At 44.2% G+C, this 18,858-nt stretch overlaps 1 protein-coding gene across 3 annotated transcripts in view; it reads left to right on the forward strand.

Moving 5' to 3' along the window:
• The window catches only part of SPRED2 (sprouty related EVH1 domain containing 2), a 94,800-nt gene that overhangs the window by 56,814 nt on the left and 19,128 nt on the right, over positions 1–18,858 (forward strand). For all 3 annotated transcript variants that reach the window (XM_083435420.1, XM_083435418.1, XM_083435419.1), the window contains 3 exons: positions 10,763–10,940; positions 14,043–14,211; positions 15,077–15,141. In XM_083435420.1, the coding sequence (XP_083291546.1) occupies positions 10,763–10,940; positions 14,043–14,211; positions 15,077–15,141 (412 nt within the window). The remainder of the gene's footprint in view (positions 1–10,762; positions 10,941–14,042; positions 14,212–15,076; positions 15,142–18,858) is intronic.

Consider the following 18,858-nt stretch of genomic DNA (forward strand, 5'->3'; position numbering starts at 1 on the left):
ACACTCCTTGGCAGCAAATTCCACTGTCGAACAGCTCTCACTGTCAGGAAGTTCTTCCTAATGTTTAGGTGGAATCTTCTTTCTTGTAGAAAGATGCACACACTCTCAGCCTGGCATGGGGATAACAATTCCAACCTAACTAAAACATTGTTGTAAGGCAGGGGTAGGCAACCTAAGGCCCATGGGCCACAAGCAGCCCACGGGAATCGTTAACCAATATACCTGAAGGAGCATCTCCACCCCCATCATTCAGCCCGGACACTGAGGTCCAGAGACAAGGGCCTTCTGGTGGTTCCCTCGCTGCAAGAAGCCAAGTTACAGGGAACCAGGCAGAGGGCCTTCTTGGTAGTGGCACCTGCCCTGTGGAACGCCCTCCCACAAGATGTCAAAGAGAAAAATAACTACCAAACTTTTAGAAGACATCTGAAGGCAGCCCTGTTCAGGGAAGCTTTTAATGTTTAATAGATTACTGTATTTTAATATTCTGTTGGAAGCTGCCCAGAGTGGCTGGGGAAACCCAGCCAGGTGGCTGTGGTATAAATAATAAATTATTTTTATTATTATTAACTGGCCCACAAGCCAACCCCCAACCGAGCTGCCCACTTAGCGAGTCCCTGTGCGCTGCGCTAAACCAGCATGGCGTGGGGACTTGCTTCTGCGGCGCTGCAAAATGCGTCTGTGCGGACACAGACACCGGAAATCGTGGGCGCGCACTTACACGCCCGCACGATCTGGCCAACGGGGAGACCTCCGCTGGAGTGCACCGGCCCCAGGCGAGGTAAACATTGCTGACCCCCGTTGTAAGGATTATTGCGTAAGTACAGTGGTGCCTCGCAAGACGAAAATAATCCGTTCCGCGAGTCTTTTCGTCTTGCGGTTTTTTCGTCTTGCGAAGCAAGCCCATTAGCGGATTAGCGCTATTAGCGCTATTGACAGTTTAAGGGCTAAAAACGGCTTTTTAAGGCTTAAGGGATTAGCGGTTTTGCTGCTAAAATGCTTTTAGCAGCTTAGCGCTTCAGAAAAAGGGGTTTTGGAGCAAAAAAAAATCGCAAGAATTTTTGTCAATTTTCGTCTTGCGAAGCAAGCCCATAGGGAAATTCGTCTTGCGGGTTTTCCGTCTTGCGAGGCATTCGTCTTGCGGGGCACCACTGTATTTTGAACTACTTAAAAGCACTACATAAATAGTAAATATTAATAATAAGTATAATTATTGTACAAAATGCATTTTGGAAGGAAATTAGTTGTTTATGTTATAGCAAGAAAGCTGACAGTTAGTGTGTTTTGAGCTATATTTGAGTAACCAAATTTGTGAGTCTTCTCCTTGCTGCTTTCTAAATGAAAGAGAATTGGGGGAGGGGGAGTGCTGTTAGCGCCGCACATTTAGAGACAGCAGATAATTAAACGCATATGTTCTGCTTCTTGACCCAAGTCCTATGTTTGCCAAGGAACACTTAAAGAATACAGTCCAGAAAGTATTTTTAGATTTTAAGCACCCCTGGAGATAAACTGCAAGTACTGTAGTTGTATTTTAAGTCAAAGCAAGATGATTCTGCAGTGCAGACTTAAAAATAAATAAACTGAAAGGATGCTGTTGTTACACTGAATCTGTTTCGGTGAATAGCAAACGAAATATAAAAAGGTAAAGGACCCCTGACAGTTAAGTCCAGTCGCAGACGACTCTGGGGTTGAGGCGCTCATCTCGCTTTATTGGCCGAGGGAGCCAGCGTTTGTCCGCAGACAGTTTGTCCGGATCATGTGGCCAGCATGACTAAGCCGCTTCTGGGAAAACCAGAGCAGCACATGGAAACAGCGCAAGAGAATGGGCTTGGTGGATGCTGGCGTGTAGGGCATATGATTGGCATCTCACCACCCCCCAAAAAGCCTCCAATATATTTCGCTTCTGTATGGTATACTGCCCAGCTATGCTGAAGACAACCTTGTAAGTGGGAGTCTCCATTTTGCTTTTCCTGCTAATTGGTGTGGGGCTACCCACCTCAGTAAAGGGACGCGGGTGGCGCTGTGGGTTAAAGCCTCAGCGCCTAGGGCTTGCCGATCGAAAGGTCGGCGGTTCGAATCCCCGCGGCGGGGTGCGCTCCCGCTGTTCGTTCCCAGCGCCTGCCAACCTAGCAGTTCGAAAGCACCCCCGGGGGCAAGTAGATAAATAGGGACCGCTTACTAGCGGGAAGGTAAACGGCGTTTCCATGTGCGGCTCTGGCTCGCCAGAGCAGCGATGTCACGCTGGCCACGTGACCCAGAAGTGTCTTCGGACAGCGCTGGCCCTTGGCCTCTTTGAGTGAGATGGGCGCACAACCCTAGAGTCTGTCAAGACTGGCCCGTATGGGCAGGGGTACCTTTACCTTTACCTTACTCACCTCAGTATTGGATGAATTGATGAGTCTTGTTCTGGGTGGGATGAATGCAAACCTTGAGACACTGCGATGGAAGGCAAGGGCTGGCAGGTTTCCACGTAGCTCAGGAGTCCAGAGACCTGCATTTTCCCTAAGCTTCCACCACCATAGATATCAGTTGAGCTAAAGTAGCTAAATCAGCCAATTAACACAAGTCAGAGCAGACTGCACAGATGAAACTCTGCTGTAAGAATGGACTTGAGTTGTTGGGCTTACAGGTTACACATTACAAGGGACACGTTCAAGGGCATCTGTGACCTTGGTGGTTCTGCTATGCAAAGTGGATACAGGAAAGGATCTGTGGAGCTATTGCTGGGCAAGGGCGATTTCACTCCAGTATAGCACCAGGGCTAAATCCTGCCATGGTGCAGCCGTCATGTCCTGCATTTTACAGAATGGCATATTACTGCATATGGCAATCTCTTGTTTCCACCAGATCGTTCTGTTGGCTGTCTGGGGAGATGGTGGTACATTTATTGTGTGAGTTTTGTCTTGAAGAGTTCAAAATATGTTTATATTCTGGGGGGAAGGGCCGTTTCTTCTGAGACAGAAGGTACAGTGGCCATACAATAGAGTACAGTCATACTTCGGGTTGAAGTAGCTTCAGGATAAATACCGTATTTTTCGCTCTATTAGACACACTTTTCACCTCTTAAAAAATAAGGGGAAATGTGTGTGCGTCTTATGGAGCGAATGCAGGCTGCATGGCTTCAGCGAAAGCAACGCGAAGCCGTCGATGAAATGGAAATGAAAAGGAGAAATGGAAGGGGTTCCGCTTCTCCTGCCGCTTCGCTGAAGGGGCGCTGCGCAGAGAGGGAGAGAATATTTTTTTCTTGTTCTCCTCTAAAACTAGGTGCGTCTTATGGTCGGGTGTGTCTTATAGAGCGAAAAATATGGTATTTTCGGGTTGCACGCTGCAGCAGCCTGGAATTAACGGAGCACGTTACTTCCAGGTTTCGCCGCATGCGCAGACGCTCAAAATGACATCATGCGCAGAAGCGGCGAATTGCAGCACGCGCAAACGCGGGTTGCATTCACTTCTGGATGCAAATGGGGCTCCGGAACGGATCCCATTCACATCCAGAGGTACCACTGTATACATTTTAACTGGTGTCGAAAATAGTTTCATGAGTGATTTACTGTCTCTTTCTGGTGTCTTTGATACAATGAAGCAGCAACTACATTTTTCTGCCCTGAGGAAATGTTAGCAAAGTATCCTCAAAAGGGCTGGGCAGCAAATGTGTCCTGGCACACCTTTATGGCCTGGCTATCTGTCGTTGGCACAGATCTGTCTCAAGACAATGGAGTGCATCTCCAGGGGTGAGAATAACACTGACTGCTGCGGCTGCAGAGACCAGGAATGCGTAACTATTGCCTCCAGTGTGGTGTAGTGGTTAAGAGCGGTAGACTCGTAATCTGGTGAACCGGGTTCGCGTCTCCGCTCCTCCACATGCAGCTGCTGGGTGACCTTGGGCTAGTCACACTTATTTGAAGTCTCTCAGCCCCACTCACCTCACAGAGTGCTTGTTGTGGGGGAGGAAGGGAAAGGAGAATGTTAGCCTCTTTGAGACTCCCTAGGGTAGTGATAAAGCGGAATATCAAATCCAAACTCTTCTTCTAACTATTGTCTCCTGTGTTGTTTCTGCTGCGTTAGCAGCAACAAAGTGACCTCTCTGGTGCGCAGACCTGGGCAGTGTGTATGGAGGTCCTGGGGTGCCCAAATGAAAGCAGAGTAATACATTTGGCACCAGCTTGGTGGAAGGAGGTGTACAAGGTGCTATCCAACCATCTTAGGGACGCCACTGTGGATTTCTGTACGGTTCACTCCTTGGTTTTTTCTCCTCCCAAAGATGTCCCTCAAGGCAGCAAAGGTTTAGGATCAGAGTTTTCCTTCTTCTAGATAGGCTACCTTCTCAGGTTGATGATCCCCATCGGCTCCTCACTTCCCTCTGCAGCACGTGTAGGAGCCAACCACCTTCTTGAACGTTGGAGCCACTCTTGGTCTCATCATCTCAGTCTGTCAGAGGGTTTGTTCCTTTGACTTTTCTTCTCCCAGAGATGTCCCACAACACTGTCTAACCAGGAAATATTGTTGTGTCAGTGTTGCGTGAAGTAGCTCGGCATCAAATTTAGTTTTCAGTATATTTTGTATTTTGGGGGTGGGATGGGAGCTTCAGTCTTGTACACAGTTAGAAAAGGGTTCACAGGCAAGCTTTGAGTGTTCAAGCTTAGTAGGGTTGTCGACTATATATTTTGGAAACAATTTGGAAGTTGGGAAAGGGGTTATTAATTCAGGACATGACAGATTTGGGTTCCCTTGTTGAATCCGTTTATTCTTGAATATATAAAGGAAACAGTAAGTGAACAGGATCAAAGCTAATGACTAATCTGTTTAGTGCTGTTGAGGCAGAATTGTCCTCAAAGTGGCAATCATGTGATATTTAAGTTGAAATCCATCTTTTTAAAGAATGTGGAAAATAGTGTGTTTGGTAAAATTGATGTTTGAATTCAGGGAAGAGAGGCAGAGAGAGAGAAAAATGTTGCATTTGAACGTTTGAAATACAGGATATGTTCAGGTTTAAATTTTTAATTTACTTATTACACTAATTTACACCACAGCTTTCCAGATACAAATCCTTCCAAGGCAGCTTATATTATCTTTTTTATATATATAAAAAAGAAGTACAGTATTATAAACAATGGCAGCAGTATCTAAAAGACCATACTCCCTCATACAAACCTGCCTCGGTTTTGAGATCTTTGAGGGAGGCCCTTCTCTCAGACCCGCCACCCTCGCGGGCAAATTTAGTTCGAATGTGGGAAAGGGCCTTCTTGGTGGCTGCTCCCTCCCTGGAGAAGCTAGACTGGCTCCCTCATTGTTTTCCTTCCGCCAGCAGGTGAAGACCTTGTTCCAATAGGCTTTGTGGAACTGACTGCATTTAGTGAAAGGGTTGGTTCCACGCTGTTTTTGTTGTGATTATATGGTTTTAATTGATAAGCTGTATAACTGTTTATCTGTCTATCTGTCTATCTATCATCTATCTATCTATCTATCTATCTAATCTGTCTGTCTATCATCTATCTGATTATAATTTCAATCAATGTTTAATTGTTTTTAATGGTTATTTTCCTACGTTTTAGCTGTTCTTATTTTTACCTGTAAGCTGGCTTGAGTCCCAGTCACGGAAAAAGGCATGGCTTTAGTAATAATAATAATAATAATAATAATAATAATAAATGTCATCAGGCTCCTTCCAGCAGGGGAGTTGATGGTAGAGCAAACCTGGTATGGGTTCTGAGGTAGTCTTGCCTTCATCTGCCCTTCTTCTGGCCTCCTTCTGGGTAACTGATAACCAAATACAGTGGTGCCTCGCAAAACGAAAAGAATCCGTTCCGCAGGTCTTTTCGTCTTGCAGTTTTTTCGTCTTGCGAAGCAAGCCCATTAGCGGATTAGCGCTATTAGCGCTATTGGCACTTTAAGGGCTAAAAACGGCTTTTTAACACTTGGGAGATTAGCGGTTTTGCTGCTAAAATGCTTTTAGCAGCTTAGCGATTCAAAATAAGGGGTTTTGGAGCGAAAAAAAAGTTCAATTTTTTTCGTCATTTTTCGTCTTGCGAAGCAAGCCCATAGGGAAATTCGTCTTGCGAAGCGCCTCTGCAGACGGAAAACCCTTTCGTCTTGCGGGTTTTCCGTCTTGCGAGGCATTCGTCTTGCGGGGCACCACTGTAGCTTGGGATGAGGGGAAATCGAGCTGGAGCAGTTTCTGAGCTGTTCTCCACCTGCCTACCTACCATTTTCTTCTCACCTCATGAATTAAGGAGTTACCATTACTATTCATGTCCGTATTCTTTTCTTACACACACAAGTAGGGGACAGGATGGATATTTATCTGAGGAAGGCTGTGCTTGATGATTAGCCAAACACAGTTGCAACTGTATTTGAAGAACACATTTTTAAAGATTTGCCTTGAGAGAGTCTTTAAACCTCTTTAGGTGACCACCAGCATTACGCTTTCCAGTTTTAAGTTCGGAATAGGGTAGTTGCTTTGGAAGACGATCATCAGCTATCTGAACAACATGACCCGTCCAACGAAGTTGATGTTGAAGAATTATGGCTTTGACACTGGTGATCTTTGCTTCTTCTAGTACAGTGGTATTAGTTTGCCTGTCTTCCCAAGTGATGTGCAAAAATTTTCAGTCACCATTGATGGAATCTTTCAAGGAGTTGGAGATGGCATTTATAAGTGGTCCGTGTTTCACAAGCATACAGTAAGGTTGGTAGTACAATAGCTTTGTAAACAAGCATTTCGGTTTCTTTGCGAATGTCCCAGCCCTCAAACAAATTGCAGTTCAGTTAGGAGAAAGCTGCACTCACAGAGCTTAGACGGTGCGGGATTTCGGCATCAATGCCAGCCCTTGTGGAGAGATAACTGTCCAGGTAGGAGAAGTGACTGACATTTCCCAACATTATACCATTGAGTTGGATTTGTGGCACTGCAGAGGGGTTGTTTTGTGCTTGTTGGTGCAGCACTTTCGTTTTTTGGATATTGAGCAATAGGCCAAGCTTTTCGTAAGCTTCTGCAAAAATATTTAGGATGGTTTGGAGTGAGCACAACTACGTTGTCATCAGTATACTGAAGCTCTATGACAGCAGTTATGGTAGACTTACTCTTTGCTTTCAGCCTACTCAGATTAAAGAGCTTTCCATCTGTTCGATATATGATTTCTACTCCAGTGGGGAGTTTCCCTTTGACAGAGTGTAGGATCATGGCAATGAAAACAATAGAGCTGGCGCAATAACACAACCCTGTTTAACACCTGAACCCACTGTGAATGGTTACTGTTATATTGTCATGGAGGAGTCAAAGGATGTTCACAAAATTCTCTGGGCAGGCAATTTTCAGGAGGAAGGTCCACAGGACACTACGATTTACAGTGTTGAAGGCCTTAGTCAGGTCAATAAATGCCATATACAGGGGTTGGTTTTGCTCTCTGCATTTTTCTTGAAGCTGGCAAGTGGTGAACATCATGTCCACTGTCCCCCTAGAAGGTCGGAAACTATTTTGGGATCCAGGGTAGCCTTGGATATTGTTAGAAGACGGTTTGCTAAAATCCTTGCAAGAGTTTTGCTGGCCGCATCTAATAAAGAGATGCCTCGATAATTTCCACAATCTGTTCTATCACCTTTTAAAAAAGAGATTGATAATTTTGGCACCCCTAAAGTCTGCTGGGATCGCCTCTCTCTTCCAGATTTTTTTCCATGAGCTTGTGAATTTGTTGTGTAAGTTCAGTTCCGTCCGCTTTGAAGACTTCGGCAGGTATCCCAACAGGTCCGCTGGCTTTGTAGATTTTCATTTGGTTAATAGCTGTACACAATTCTCCCAAATTTGGAGGTATTGCAAGCTCATCACTAATTTGTTTTTGTGGAATTTGTGAGAGGACCTCAGCAGCTACCGGGGAGTTGCAGTTAAGGAGATGTTAGTAGTGTTCTTTCCAGCGCTGTGTACCTAATATAGCTGTCCGCTTAGAAGTTGGACAACCACCCATTAACGCGCAGTTGTGGATTCTAAAGATACACTACTGGTTAAAACTTATCTTTTCCCCGGTCGGTTTGGCTCCTTTAACACTCTTAGACACCTTTCATTCTACCTGGAAAGCTTCCCTGTTTGAAAAGATAAGAAGCTTGGGATTCTCCCCGCAGATCTTGATAGCGGCAGGATATGAGAGAGCCAGAAGTCAAGTGCTCCAACGCATTAGGGACATAGAGCTGCAATGTCATATGGGCAGAATGGATAAACATGCCACAATTAGAGACTTTGGGAGAGGGTTCTCACCCGCAAATTATTTGGCTGATTTACAAATACCTAAGTACAGACACTCCTTTACCTTGGCCAGATTTAACGTTCTGCCCTCTGCCTTGCTGCTAGGCAGATACGAGGGCAAACCATATGAGTCACGTGTTTGCCCATGTGGCTCATCGGAAGTGGAAACAAGTCTGCATGTATTGCTGCACTGTAGTTACTACGAGGATCTACGCCTGACCTTTATTGCCCAAGTTCTACAAAAGCTTAAAAATGAATCAGAACTCCAACGTATGAGAGCCTTAGTAGAAGATAAGGTTCCTGAAATTACGATCAATGTTGCCAAATTCTGCGTAGCCGCTATTTGGCGCAGGAAACAAGAGCTTTCCAATGTCAAAGTGCAGGCAAACACTTAATTCTACTCATGCTGCCTAATTTTAAATTACTGTTATGGCCTAATCTGTATTGAAATTCTCCTTTGTTTTCTCTGGTGTTATGTTTCGCTGACTAGCTGTACGAGTTAATCTGGTCTGTGACCGTTTAATAAAATTTGAATTTGAATTCCAGCGCAGTGCAATAGTTTCTTTTTCTTTTAGAAGTGTGGTACCATTGGTTGAGCGTAGGGGGCATATGCCATGTTTTATTGGCCCATAGATGGTCTTTGTGGCTTTAAAGAAACTCTGTGCATCACAAGTGTTTGCTAAGTGCTGGATCTCTTGAGCTTTTTTTTATCTACCAGGTGTTTTTTTAGTTCTCTGGTTCTTCTTTGAACCTCAGCCTTAGCGTTGGCTTAGGTTTTCTTCATAGTGGTGTGCAGTTTCTTTCTCTTTGCCAGATCTGAAAGGCCTTCCTTTTCTTGTCAATAATGCATTCAATCTCACTGTCATTCTCATCAAACCAGTCCTGGTGTTTCTTGGTTTGGTATCCAATAGTTTGTTCACAGGTTGCAATAATGGATGTTTTTAGCTTGGTCCAGTGTTCCTCAATGTTTTCAGGGAATTCTGAAAGCAGATGGTCCTTAAGAGTCATTTGGAAGCAGTCCCTCTTAATAGGATCTTGAAGGGATTGAGGGTTCATTTTGTGCCTTGGTTTCCTTCTGAAGCCTGCATTGAGGTAAAATCTTGATAGCCATCATGGAACATATTAATCAGTGATCTGTCCAGCAGTTGCTGGCACTTGTCATAGCTCTGGTAGGTAGCACATCACGGCGGTCTTTAGCATGGACAATAGCATAGTCTAAGGGGTCCCAGTGGTTCAACTGAGGATGCCTCCGTGATGTTCTAAATTTATTCTTTTGTTGAAAGAGTATTTTAGCAATAACAAGGTTGTTCGCTGCACATATAGTCAAAAGTAAGATTTCATTATGGTTGCTGTTACCAATTCCTTCTTTTCGAAATCTCGCCCAATTCTTGCATTAAAATCACCCAGGAGGATAATTTTCTCCTCCTTTGGAACCGCTGATAGGATGGTATCCAGCTGAGAGTAAAAAAATTATTTCATGTCTCCATTGGCATCCAGTGTTGGTGCATAAGCTCTTAAAATAGTGACCTTCTGGTTTTTGGCGAGTTTTATTTGAAGGGTTGAAAGTCTCTCATTAATGCCCGTAGGGACTTCTGACAAGAGCTTCACAAGATTGTTTTTGATAGCACAGCCTACTCCATGTATTCAACGTTCTCTTTCTAGAATCTAGAAGAATGTGTAGCCTCCTTTTTCTTCCTTCAGTTGTCCCTCTCCTGCTCTTCGAGTTTCTTGAAGTGCTGCAATATCGATGTTAATGTGTTGCAACTCTCTTGCAATGATGGCAGTTCTGCATTCAGGATGCTCATTATTTGTGTTATCCAACAAAGTCCATATATTCCATGTTCCAAAGTTCAATTGTCTTTTACGACCGCTGTGTGGTGACCCCACTGGGCGCAGTAATCCAGTCAGGGGGTAAGGGAGGCAGACTACTGGATGGATGCAGTTAGAATTTATGGTAACCCTAGAACTTATGGCACAAGGCTCTTGTTGCTCCAGCTCAGCCTCTAGTCAAATTGTTCCTTCATAATCCCCTCAGATTAATTACATATTTCCAATTGCCACCAGTTGATTCTTAACCCAAAAAGTTCACATCTGCCTAAGCTGCCACAAGACTGTTGAAACACAGGCTTATTTTTGTGGCACGAGCTTTTGTGGACAATACATTATTACCTCCAAAATGTAAGTGTAAGATGAAAAATAATGTTTCAGAATGAAACATGAAGATGGAACACTTTCACTGCACACGCCAATTTCTGAAGACAAACTCTTGATTATTCAAAACCGAAATATTTGAGATTTTCATTTCTCCTTCAGAGAGTAAGAACTTCCCTTCATGTGTATGAATCAACCACTTTGGCTTATTGGCGCATGAGAGGGTCGTGGTATCTCTCTATTATATCAGAGAGCACTGTTAGCGGCTTCATCTGCAGAAGCTGGCTGATTTCACCCCCATGGATTCCGATAAGTGGATGCTAATATTTGTGAACTGCGCTGCCTGATCTAACGGTCTCTTGTTCTTGTTGTCTGTTTCAGTGACAGCTATATTGTGAGAGTCAAAGCTGTGGTTATGACCCGAGATGACTCCAGTGGAGGATGGTTGCCGCAAGAAGGTGGCGGTCTCAGTAGAGTTGGTGTCTGCAAGGTCATGTGCCCAGAGGGCAGTGGAAGAAGTGGATTTCTGATCCACGGAGAAAGGCAGAAAGACAAACTGGTAATTTAATCTAATTCAGTATTTGCTTCCCCTTCCTTCCCCCTCCTCCGCAGCTTTCTTAGCATTTCACAAGACCATACATGACCCATCAGGCAAAAACCCTCCTCCCACTTCAAAGGAACACAATCTATTTTCTCCCCCAAAATAGCAGCTGCACATTAATGTTTTAAAACCTCCATTTTTATGTAGTTAACACCTTCTTATTCAAAGAAGTGAAGCTGACAATTTTCCTCCACCCTGCCAAAATCCTGTAGCATCGCAGATTGTAGTATAAAGAATAGAAAAAGCCCGTCACGTTGCACTGAGTAATTCAAGCTTTTAAAATGGCAATGAATTATTTATGCCACCTTCTGCTTGAGGTATAGGCTGGCAGAGCAAAAATGCAAGGGTAATTTATCTTGCGCATTGACACTTTGCTCCTTACCATAGCTGTTTATAGAACCAAGAGTTCCTGCTTCTTTGCACAAAATAAAACGGGAAAAGGGGGGGGGGGGGAATTCACATTTAAATCATGAAGCTGCAAGAACGAATCAGCTAGCTACCAGACGTAGGTTCCACCTACAGATTTAGCCCAACCAGGGATGGCCAGTGGATGACCTGTGAAGTAGATTCTTACCAAATTCTTGTTTTCAGAAGTTGTTGGCCCAACGTCACTTAAACACATTTTGGCTTTATGTGATAAAAGTTGGATCTGCATCAAAATGTTGCAGTACACGGCATGCCCTTGTTCTGAATTTTGGCCAGCCATGCTCTTTTCCATGACACTCCATTCCATCCTCTTTCCTCACCCAGACACTCAGTGCTCCATGCCCAGGGAGCATGCTCAGTCCTTATTTTGTCCTTCTCTGTCTAGGGTTTTTTGGTCATTCTGCAGAAATTTGGGGTGATAAAAACCTCCCTCCCCTCTTGTGCATAGATGGTGGTGTTCTGGCTACTTCTGGAGAACTGGTTCACTATTCGTATGTATATATCATTATCTGGCCACATCTAAGAATGTGCCCTATAATCACAGACGTCTTGCTGCTATCTTTATTATGCATCCTGACTTCATAGAAGGGGTTTGGGCTGTGAAATACAGTGGTAACTCGCAAGACGAATGCCTCAGAAGACGAAAAACTCGCAAGACGAAAGAGTCTTTCGTTTTCTGAGTTGCTTTGCAAGACGGATTTCCCTATGGGCTTGCTTCGCAAGACAAAAACGTCTTGCGCCTTTTTTTAAAAACCGCCAATGCATTCCTATGGGAAACTGTCAATACACGGTGGTGCTTCGCAAGACGAAAAAATTCACAAGACAAAAAAACTCGCAGAACGAATTAATTCCGTCTTGCGTGGCACCACTGTATGATAAATACACCTACCCTGGGCCACTGTTTGATAAAAGGCTGGCTACTGAGGACACAACAGCAGCTATCCCTGCATAGGCACATCAAATTTAAAACTATAAAATGTCCCATGAGCAGAAACTTAACAGGGTGCACCCATAGTACCAACACGCTTGCAGAACACAATTTTTTGTAATCTCTAAGAAGCTTGGAGCCCCTGTACGTGGGGTCGCTGCCATTTAATCCTCATAGCAACTCTGTGCCAAGTGGAGATTTGAACCAAAGTCTCCCCATCCGACTTGCAATTCAGTATCCACTGCACCACATTTTCTCTATCAATATTTGCAGTTGAATCAAAGAAATGAGGCAAGCCGCTCACTACAGAAGAAGGCAGAATAAGTGGCCAGGTGTGACAAGTTAGTTTGCCGTGGGGCAGTTAGAGTGTGCGCGTGTTATCTGCATATATTTGATTTTATTATGCACAAAATTTGCATATCCTTATTAACGGTACTAGAACTGTACTTTATTGTTACATTTGTCTACTAGAGTAACTTCTTGGTTTTTATGCTAAGCAAGACAAAGGTGCACATTTTGCAGAGGGAGTTGGGTAGCTCTGGTTAAGTTTTGGAATCTGTTTGCAATAATAATAATAATAATAATAATAATAATAATAATAATAATAATTTATTATTTATACCCCGCCCATCTGGCTGGGCTTCCCCAGCCACTCTGGGCGGCTTCCAAAAAAAAATATTAAAATACTGTACTACATCAATGGTTTGCAATGGTAGTGTATAATGTCAGGGGCAAAACTAGGCTTAATTTAACCCAGGTCCAAGGCCCAGGTTGGTACCCTCCCCGTGCACATTTTCATACACAACACGGGTGGCGCTGTGGTCTAAAGCACTGAGCCTAGGGCTTGCCGATCGGAAGGTCGGCAGTTCGAATCCCCGCGACGGGGTGAGCTCCCATTGCTCGGTCCCTGCTCCTGCCAACCTAGCAGTTCGAAAGCACATCAAAGTGCAAGTAGATAAATAGGTACCGCTCTGGCGGGAGGGTAAACGGCATTTCCATGCGCTGCTCTGGTTCACCAGAAGCGGCTTAGTCATGCTGGCCACATGACCCGGAAGCTGTACGCCGGCTCCCTCAGCCAATAAAGCGAGATGAGCAACCCCAGAGTCGTCTGCGACTGGACCTAATGGTCAGTGGCCCTTACCTTTACCTTTTACACACTGGGAGCCTCAATGGTGCCCCTCTGGAGGCTTCACCTGGGACAAAACACCTGGCTAGCCCCCCACTCCCTACTCCAGCTATGGCTCTGTACCTCTGGATGCGAATGGGATCCATTCCAGAGCCCTGTTCGCATCCTGAAGCAAATGTGACCAGCATCTGCGGGTTGCGATTCGCTGCTTCCGCGCATGCGTGGGACGTCACTTGAGCGCATGCGCTAGCGGCAAAACCCGGAAGTAGCGCACTCCGTTACTTCTGGGTTGCCGCAGAGCGCAACCTGAAAATGCTTAACCTGAAGCTACTTCAACCCGAGGTGTGACTGTATAATGTAATGGTGTTCCTTTGTCATTCCAGTGGGAACTGTTTGAAACATTTTGGTTTCACTTCCAAAGCTATTTTTGCCGACCTATTCTGTGAAGAGAGCATCTCTCACCAAAGCATAGAGACTAGACATGTTTTGACGATGCGAGAGGCAGTAAATGAACCAAACTAACAAACCCACAACCTTCACTTGTTAACATCCTTTTACCTCTTTGCATTTTGAACCCCAGGTGGTATTGGAATGCTATGTGAAGAAGGACTTGGTCTACACTAAAGCAAACCCTACATTTCATCACTGGAAAGTCGACAACAGAAAGTTTGGGCTCACTTTTCTAAGCCCTGCTGATGCCCGAGCGTTTGATAGAGGTGTGAGAAAAGCCATTGAAGATCTCATGGAAGGTACAAAACCAGCACCCAGGGACTATGTTTTTTGTTTCTAAGTCGCTTTGTTGTTGTTGTTGTTATAACTTGAAGGCTGAATTTCACAAAATTTTCACTGAAATTAGCTACTCCTTAAATCAAAGTCTTTTGTATCAGCTTTCAATTTCTTAGGGAGGATGTCATTCAAGTTATTCAGCTTTCAATCTCTGTAAGGTCTAGGAATTTATATATCTGAAGCTAATCCACAAATAAATACAATATTAATTGACTCACAAAGTCTCACATTGAATGAAGTTTCAAATGATTCTAGCACATGACTTCTTAAGCAGCTTTCTGTGACTTCAGCCTTAATCGTTGTTTGTCTTGAATGAATTGTTTGGGATTTTATGCTACCAGATTAAGCAATTTAAAAAAACTAACCTTAAATTTGTTGAAGCAGTTTTTTCTTAGTTACTTCTCTTACCCACATAGAATAACTACCCCTTATTTTGACACAATTTCCTTTACCATTTTCAAGTATGTGTTTTGGATCTTGCCAAGAATATTCAGATAAAATTAATTGCTTCTGTAAAAACAAGGAGGGAAAAAAACATTGGCCACATTCCAGGAGAACATATACGTCCGTTCTAAGCATGCAGCTGGGCTCTTTGTATAGGTTTTTTTCCTTTATTTCTGGAGCATACCTTCCACCATCCCTCATCACCAGTTGGCTTTTGAAACATGGGCAAGTTTTTATATATAAGTTATAAGACACTTCTGTGCCCAAAATGAAGCAAATTCCCTAGTTGTGTATGTGCACAGCTTTGCACCAGGGTCAGTAGGCTTGTTGTGGATTGTGATAATTACATACAGAAACAGTGTACGTTTTAAAATGTCTTTCCAGGATCTACAACTTCATCCTCAACAATCCACAATGAGACTGAAGTTGGAGATGATGATGTCTTCACAGTAAGTATCTCTCAATGGGAATTGCTCTTTATGCCCTCTGAATGGCTTTGTTGCTCTCCACTAAAGGCTGTCGTGTATCTGACTGGTTGCTATCAGTACAATGAAAGATATTCTCAGAGTCCAAAGACACGGTGAACATGTATTTCTTTGTTCTATTATTTCAGCACCTCTTTTCCCACCCTTCTGTGAAAAATCATACTCAAGAATACGGTACCAAAAAAATAATAATAATAAATCAATGAGCAAGTTAAAATACAATACTATATATATTTTTTAAGATATTTATTAAAAGTTTTTTAGTTACAGAAAAAAAGTGTAAAAGAAAACAGAAACAATGAAAAATTTAACAAACAATACATCAAAAAAAGAAGAAAAGAAGAAAAAACGAACAATACATCAAAACAGCATAATAAAGAGAAAAAAAGAAGAAAAACACATTCAAATTCCATATCATTATCTTTCATTTACTTGTTTCCTCGACTTCCTCACACCTCCCTTTTTTGTATTCTGGTTCAAATTAGCTAATTCAGCAAATCCCTTCCCTCTTTCTCAATTTTTTGTTCTATAATTTGTCTTAACATAATCTAACTTTAAATTTTCCACTTTAGCCCTTTAGCAATCAGTTTTTGCTTAATTCTTTATCACATTTCTGCTAAAACCATATAACTTCATTCCAGTATTCTTCTAACATTCAATAATTTTGCAATATTTCTTTAAATATACTTTAAATTTTTTCCAATCTTCTTCCATCAACTCTTCTCCCTGGTCTCGGATTCTGCCAGTCATTTCCGCCATTTCCATGTAGTCCATCAAAAATACAATACTAACTATAAACACACAGCGTCGTTAGTATAGACCTGCACAAGTTCTGATAGAAGCAATAATCCTGATCCAAAGGTTTTTTAAGAATGGGCAGAAGTGGGACAGGATAAATGATCCCTGGGACCCCCAGAGCTGGAATGTCCCCCTCTCTTGACCTGACAAGCCATGCATTTTGTTGGTGAATAGGCAACAAGGAGGGCCTCAGAAACAGAGCACAGGTCTTGAACAAGTTTATACTGGAAGAGGTGATTCTTGAGAGACACTGGTCCCAGGGCCATTTCGTCCCAAGGCCAAAGCCAGCGCCTTGAAATGAGCCCAGGACAAATTGGTAGCCAATGAAGCCGGAACAAAATTGGCACAATGCGATGTCTGGCTGCAGCCTTCTGAACCAACTGAAGCTTGGGGACTGTCTTCAAGGACAAACCCATACATACAGTTTATTACAATAAACCTAGCCTGGAAGTGGCAAGGGCATAAAAGACTATGGATCGCTCCCTAAGCCTGAAACTTCAACAGCAAAACATTTCTGTACTTCCCTCTACCTCAGTTTTCCCAGGGGCAATTTTTAGATTGTAAGGGCCTTGTACAGTGGTACATTCCGGAGGCCCGTACGCAACCTGAAAAGAACGCAACCCGGATCTGCGCACGCGAGGGTCGCGATTCGCCACTTCTGCACATGCGCGTGACGTCATTTTGCACGTCTGCGCATGCGTAAGTGGCAAAACCCGGAAGTAACCCTTTCCGGTACTTCCGGGTCGCTGCAGGACGCAACCTGAAAATGCGCAACCTGAAGCAAACATAACATGAGGTATGACTGTACTCTGTAAAATACTGTGCATGTCTAAACTCCATCGGGAGTTCAGCGGGGAAAACCGCAAATTGTATCCTTAAATTCTTCAGGGCACAAGGGGGCTTCTTCATCCTCGCAGCTCTAAAATTATACAAGGCCAAAACTTTGGCACAACTCCTCTATGGTTCCTTTTTGGGCCTTCCTTCCTCTGCTTTCTCCCCACTTGAGAGAGTTCAATCTAGATTTCTTAGAGCTCTCCTCTAAGTCCCCAGATGTGTCTCAAACGCATGGGTTAGATTGGAAACGGGGATGCTGAGAGTGGAGGCTAGCATCTGCCTAACATCAATCTACTGTACATGTCAAAAATAATAATAATGCCGCCCCTATTTTTGTTTCTTGCTTTTCTTGGTAACTGAAACAGGGACTTGCTGTTCAGTTCTTTGCATCCTAGAGGGCTAGCAATAACTACGCCACCTCCAGGCAGCCACAGTTTAGGGATCCAATCCAGGGGCCTGTCAGGTGAGCCAACAAACTTTGGATCCAGCAGAGCCACCTCTGCAGTGGCGTAGCGTGGGGGGTGCAGGGGGGCCGGACACACCGGGCGCAACATCTGGGGAGGCGCGCTCGCACTCGTAGCTCTCTGCCCCTACCTGGCTCACTCACTCTCTCTCACTGCAGTGCTGGCTGTGCGAATCCGATCCGAGCCGCCAGGTCCCCGCCCACTGTGGAGGGGAGGGTGCCAGGCGTGCGGTGCGGTGCGGAGAGAGAGCGAGGGGCTATCTGGGGGAGGGACAGTGCAGCGGGGGGCGCAAATTACTTGCCTTGCCCCGGGTGCTGACAACCCATGCAGCGCCACTGCACCTCTGCAATACCCTGTTTCAGACCTTCTTGCCGGCTGAAGCAGAGTTGTCACAACAGAGCAGGTGTGTGCACTGGGGAGGCAGAGTCTCAGTCCGGTCTGTAAGGGAAAAAACCTTGTGTGACCCAGTCTTAAGTCTGTTCTTACTGAGCAGTGTAAAATCTGGTTGCCGTCATGTAAGCAGAGGAGAGGACCTGCGGAAAGTATCTGCAGATTTTTAAAATAAGGAGGTGAAAGTTGAAAGAACAGACTTCTTTGACATTTCTGTTTCAGTGGAAAACCATGACTGCCTCTCTAATGTATGGCTGAACTTTCTTTTTGCATGAGAAGAAAATAGTGGAGATAGTTGGAGGGGGGATGACCGGGGCCCGTGCAGTCGAATCTTTTTGATTATAGAGGATGAACGTCCTCAGCCTGAAAGGCTTGATAATGTTGAGGGCCTGAAACGGGCTTCCTGTAGCGTGTGACCAGATCCTCCGTGACAGTTGGCATGTTGTTTTCCTCTGTTCTTTTGTCATAGTTATAAGGCAAACAACAGCAGGCAGGGTTAAAAGGTGACTTCCTCTCCTCCAGAGCAAAACTATCATTAGCAGCTGCTTCCCAGCTACCTGCCAGAAGTGATTTATAGATTCTGTGATGGAGAGGGAAGAATGGAAGATGGGGGGGGGGGGACGGTTTGCTGTAGGAGAGCTGGAATGGCATACTATTTAATAGCGAATTATTCAGCAAAGATACCTTCGTACATCTGCATCAGGTCTGTACTGCTTAAAAACATCAGCTGTGTATATCTTTGCCCCCCCTAAAACGCAAATTGCAGTCTGTGCAGAGGTGGTGCTCTATCCCTGAATCAGCCCAAGAACAAAGACCTCAATAACTCCAGAAAGGGCAACAAGCTTTTTGTTTATTTGGAAGATGGTAAAGTCAATGCACATATATGAGCCCTATTGATTTCCAGTGAGTGTTTACTATGCACTTAACTCTCTCCCTTTTTCTCCCCACCCCCCTTCAATGAAATCAAAGGGAGCTAAAAGGTCCTTACTGTGGCTGAATTATGCTCTTTGTGTTTTCCAAAGATGAAGTTTCCCTTTAGGAGGCATCTCTGCGATGTAATGTAATGTTACCTTAACTCCAGAGCCTCGTTACAATCCACAATGTTTTCCATATGCTTGAAAATAAATTTCTCCAGCCTCTGCGCGTTGTAGCCTTGCTCTTCTCTAGAGGCGACCTGAGTAAAGCCAGTTGTTCA

Source organism: Podarcis tiliguerta, assembly GCF_965153285.1.
Source record: "Podarcis tiliguerta genome assembly, chromosome: 3".
NCBI lineage: Eukaryota > Metazoa > Chordata > Lepidosauria > Squamata > Lacertidae > Podarcis > Podarcis tiliguerta.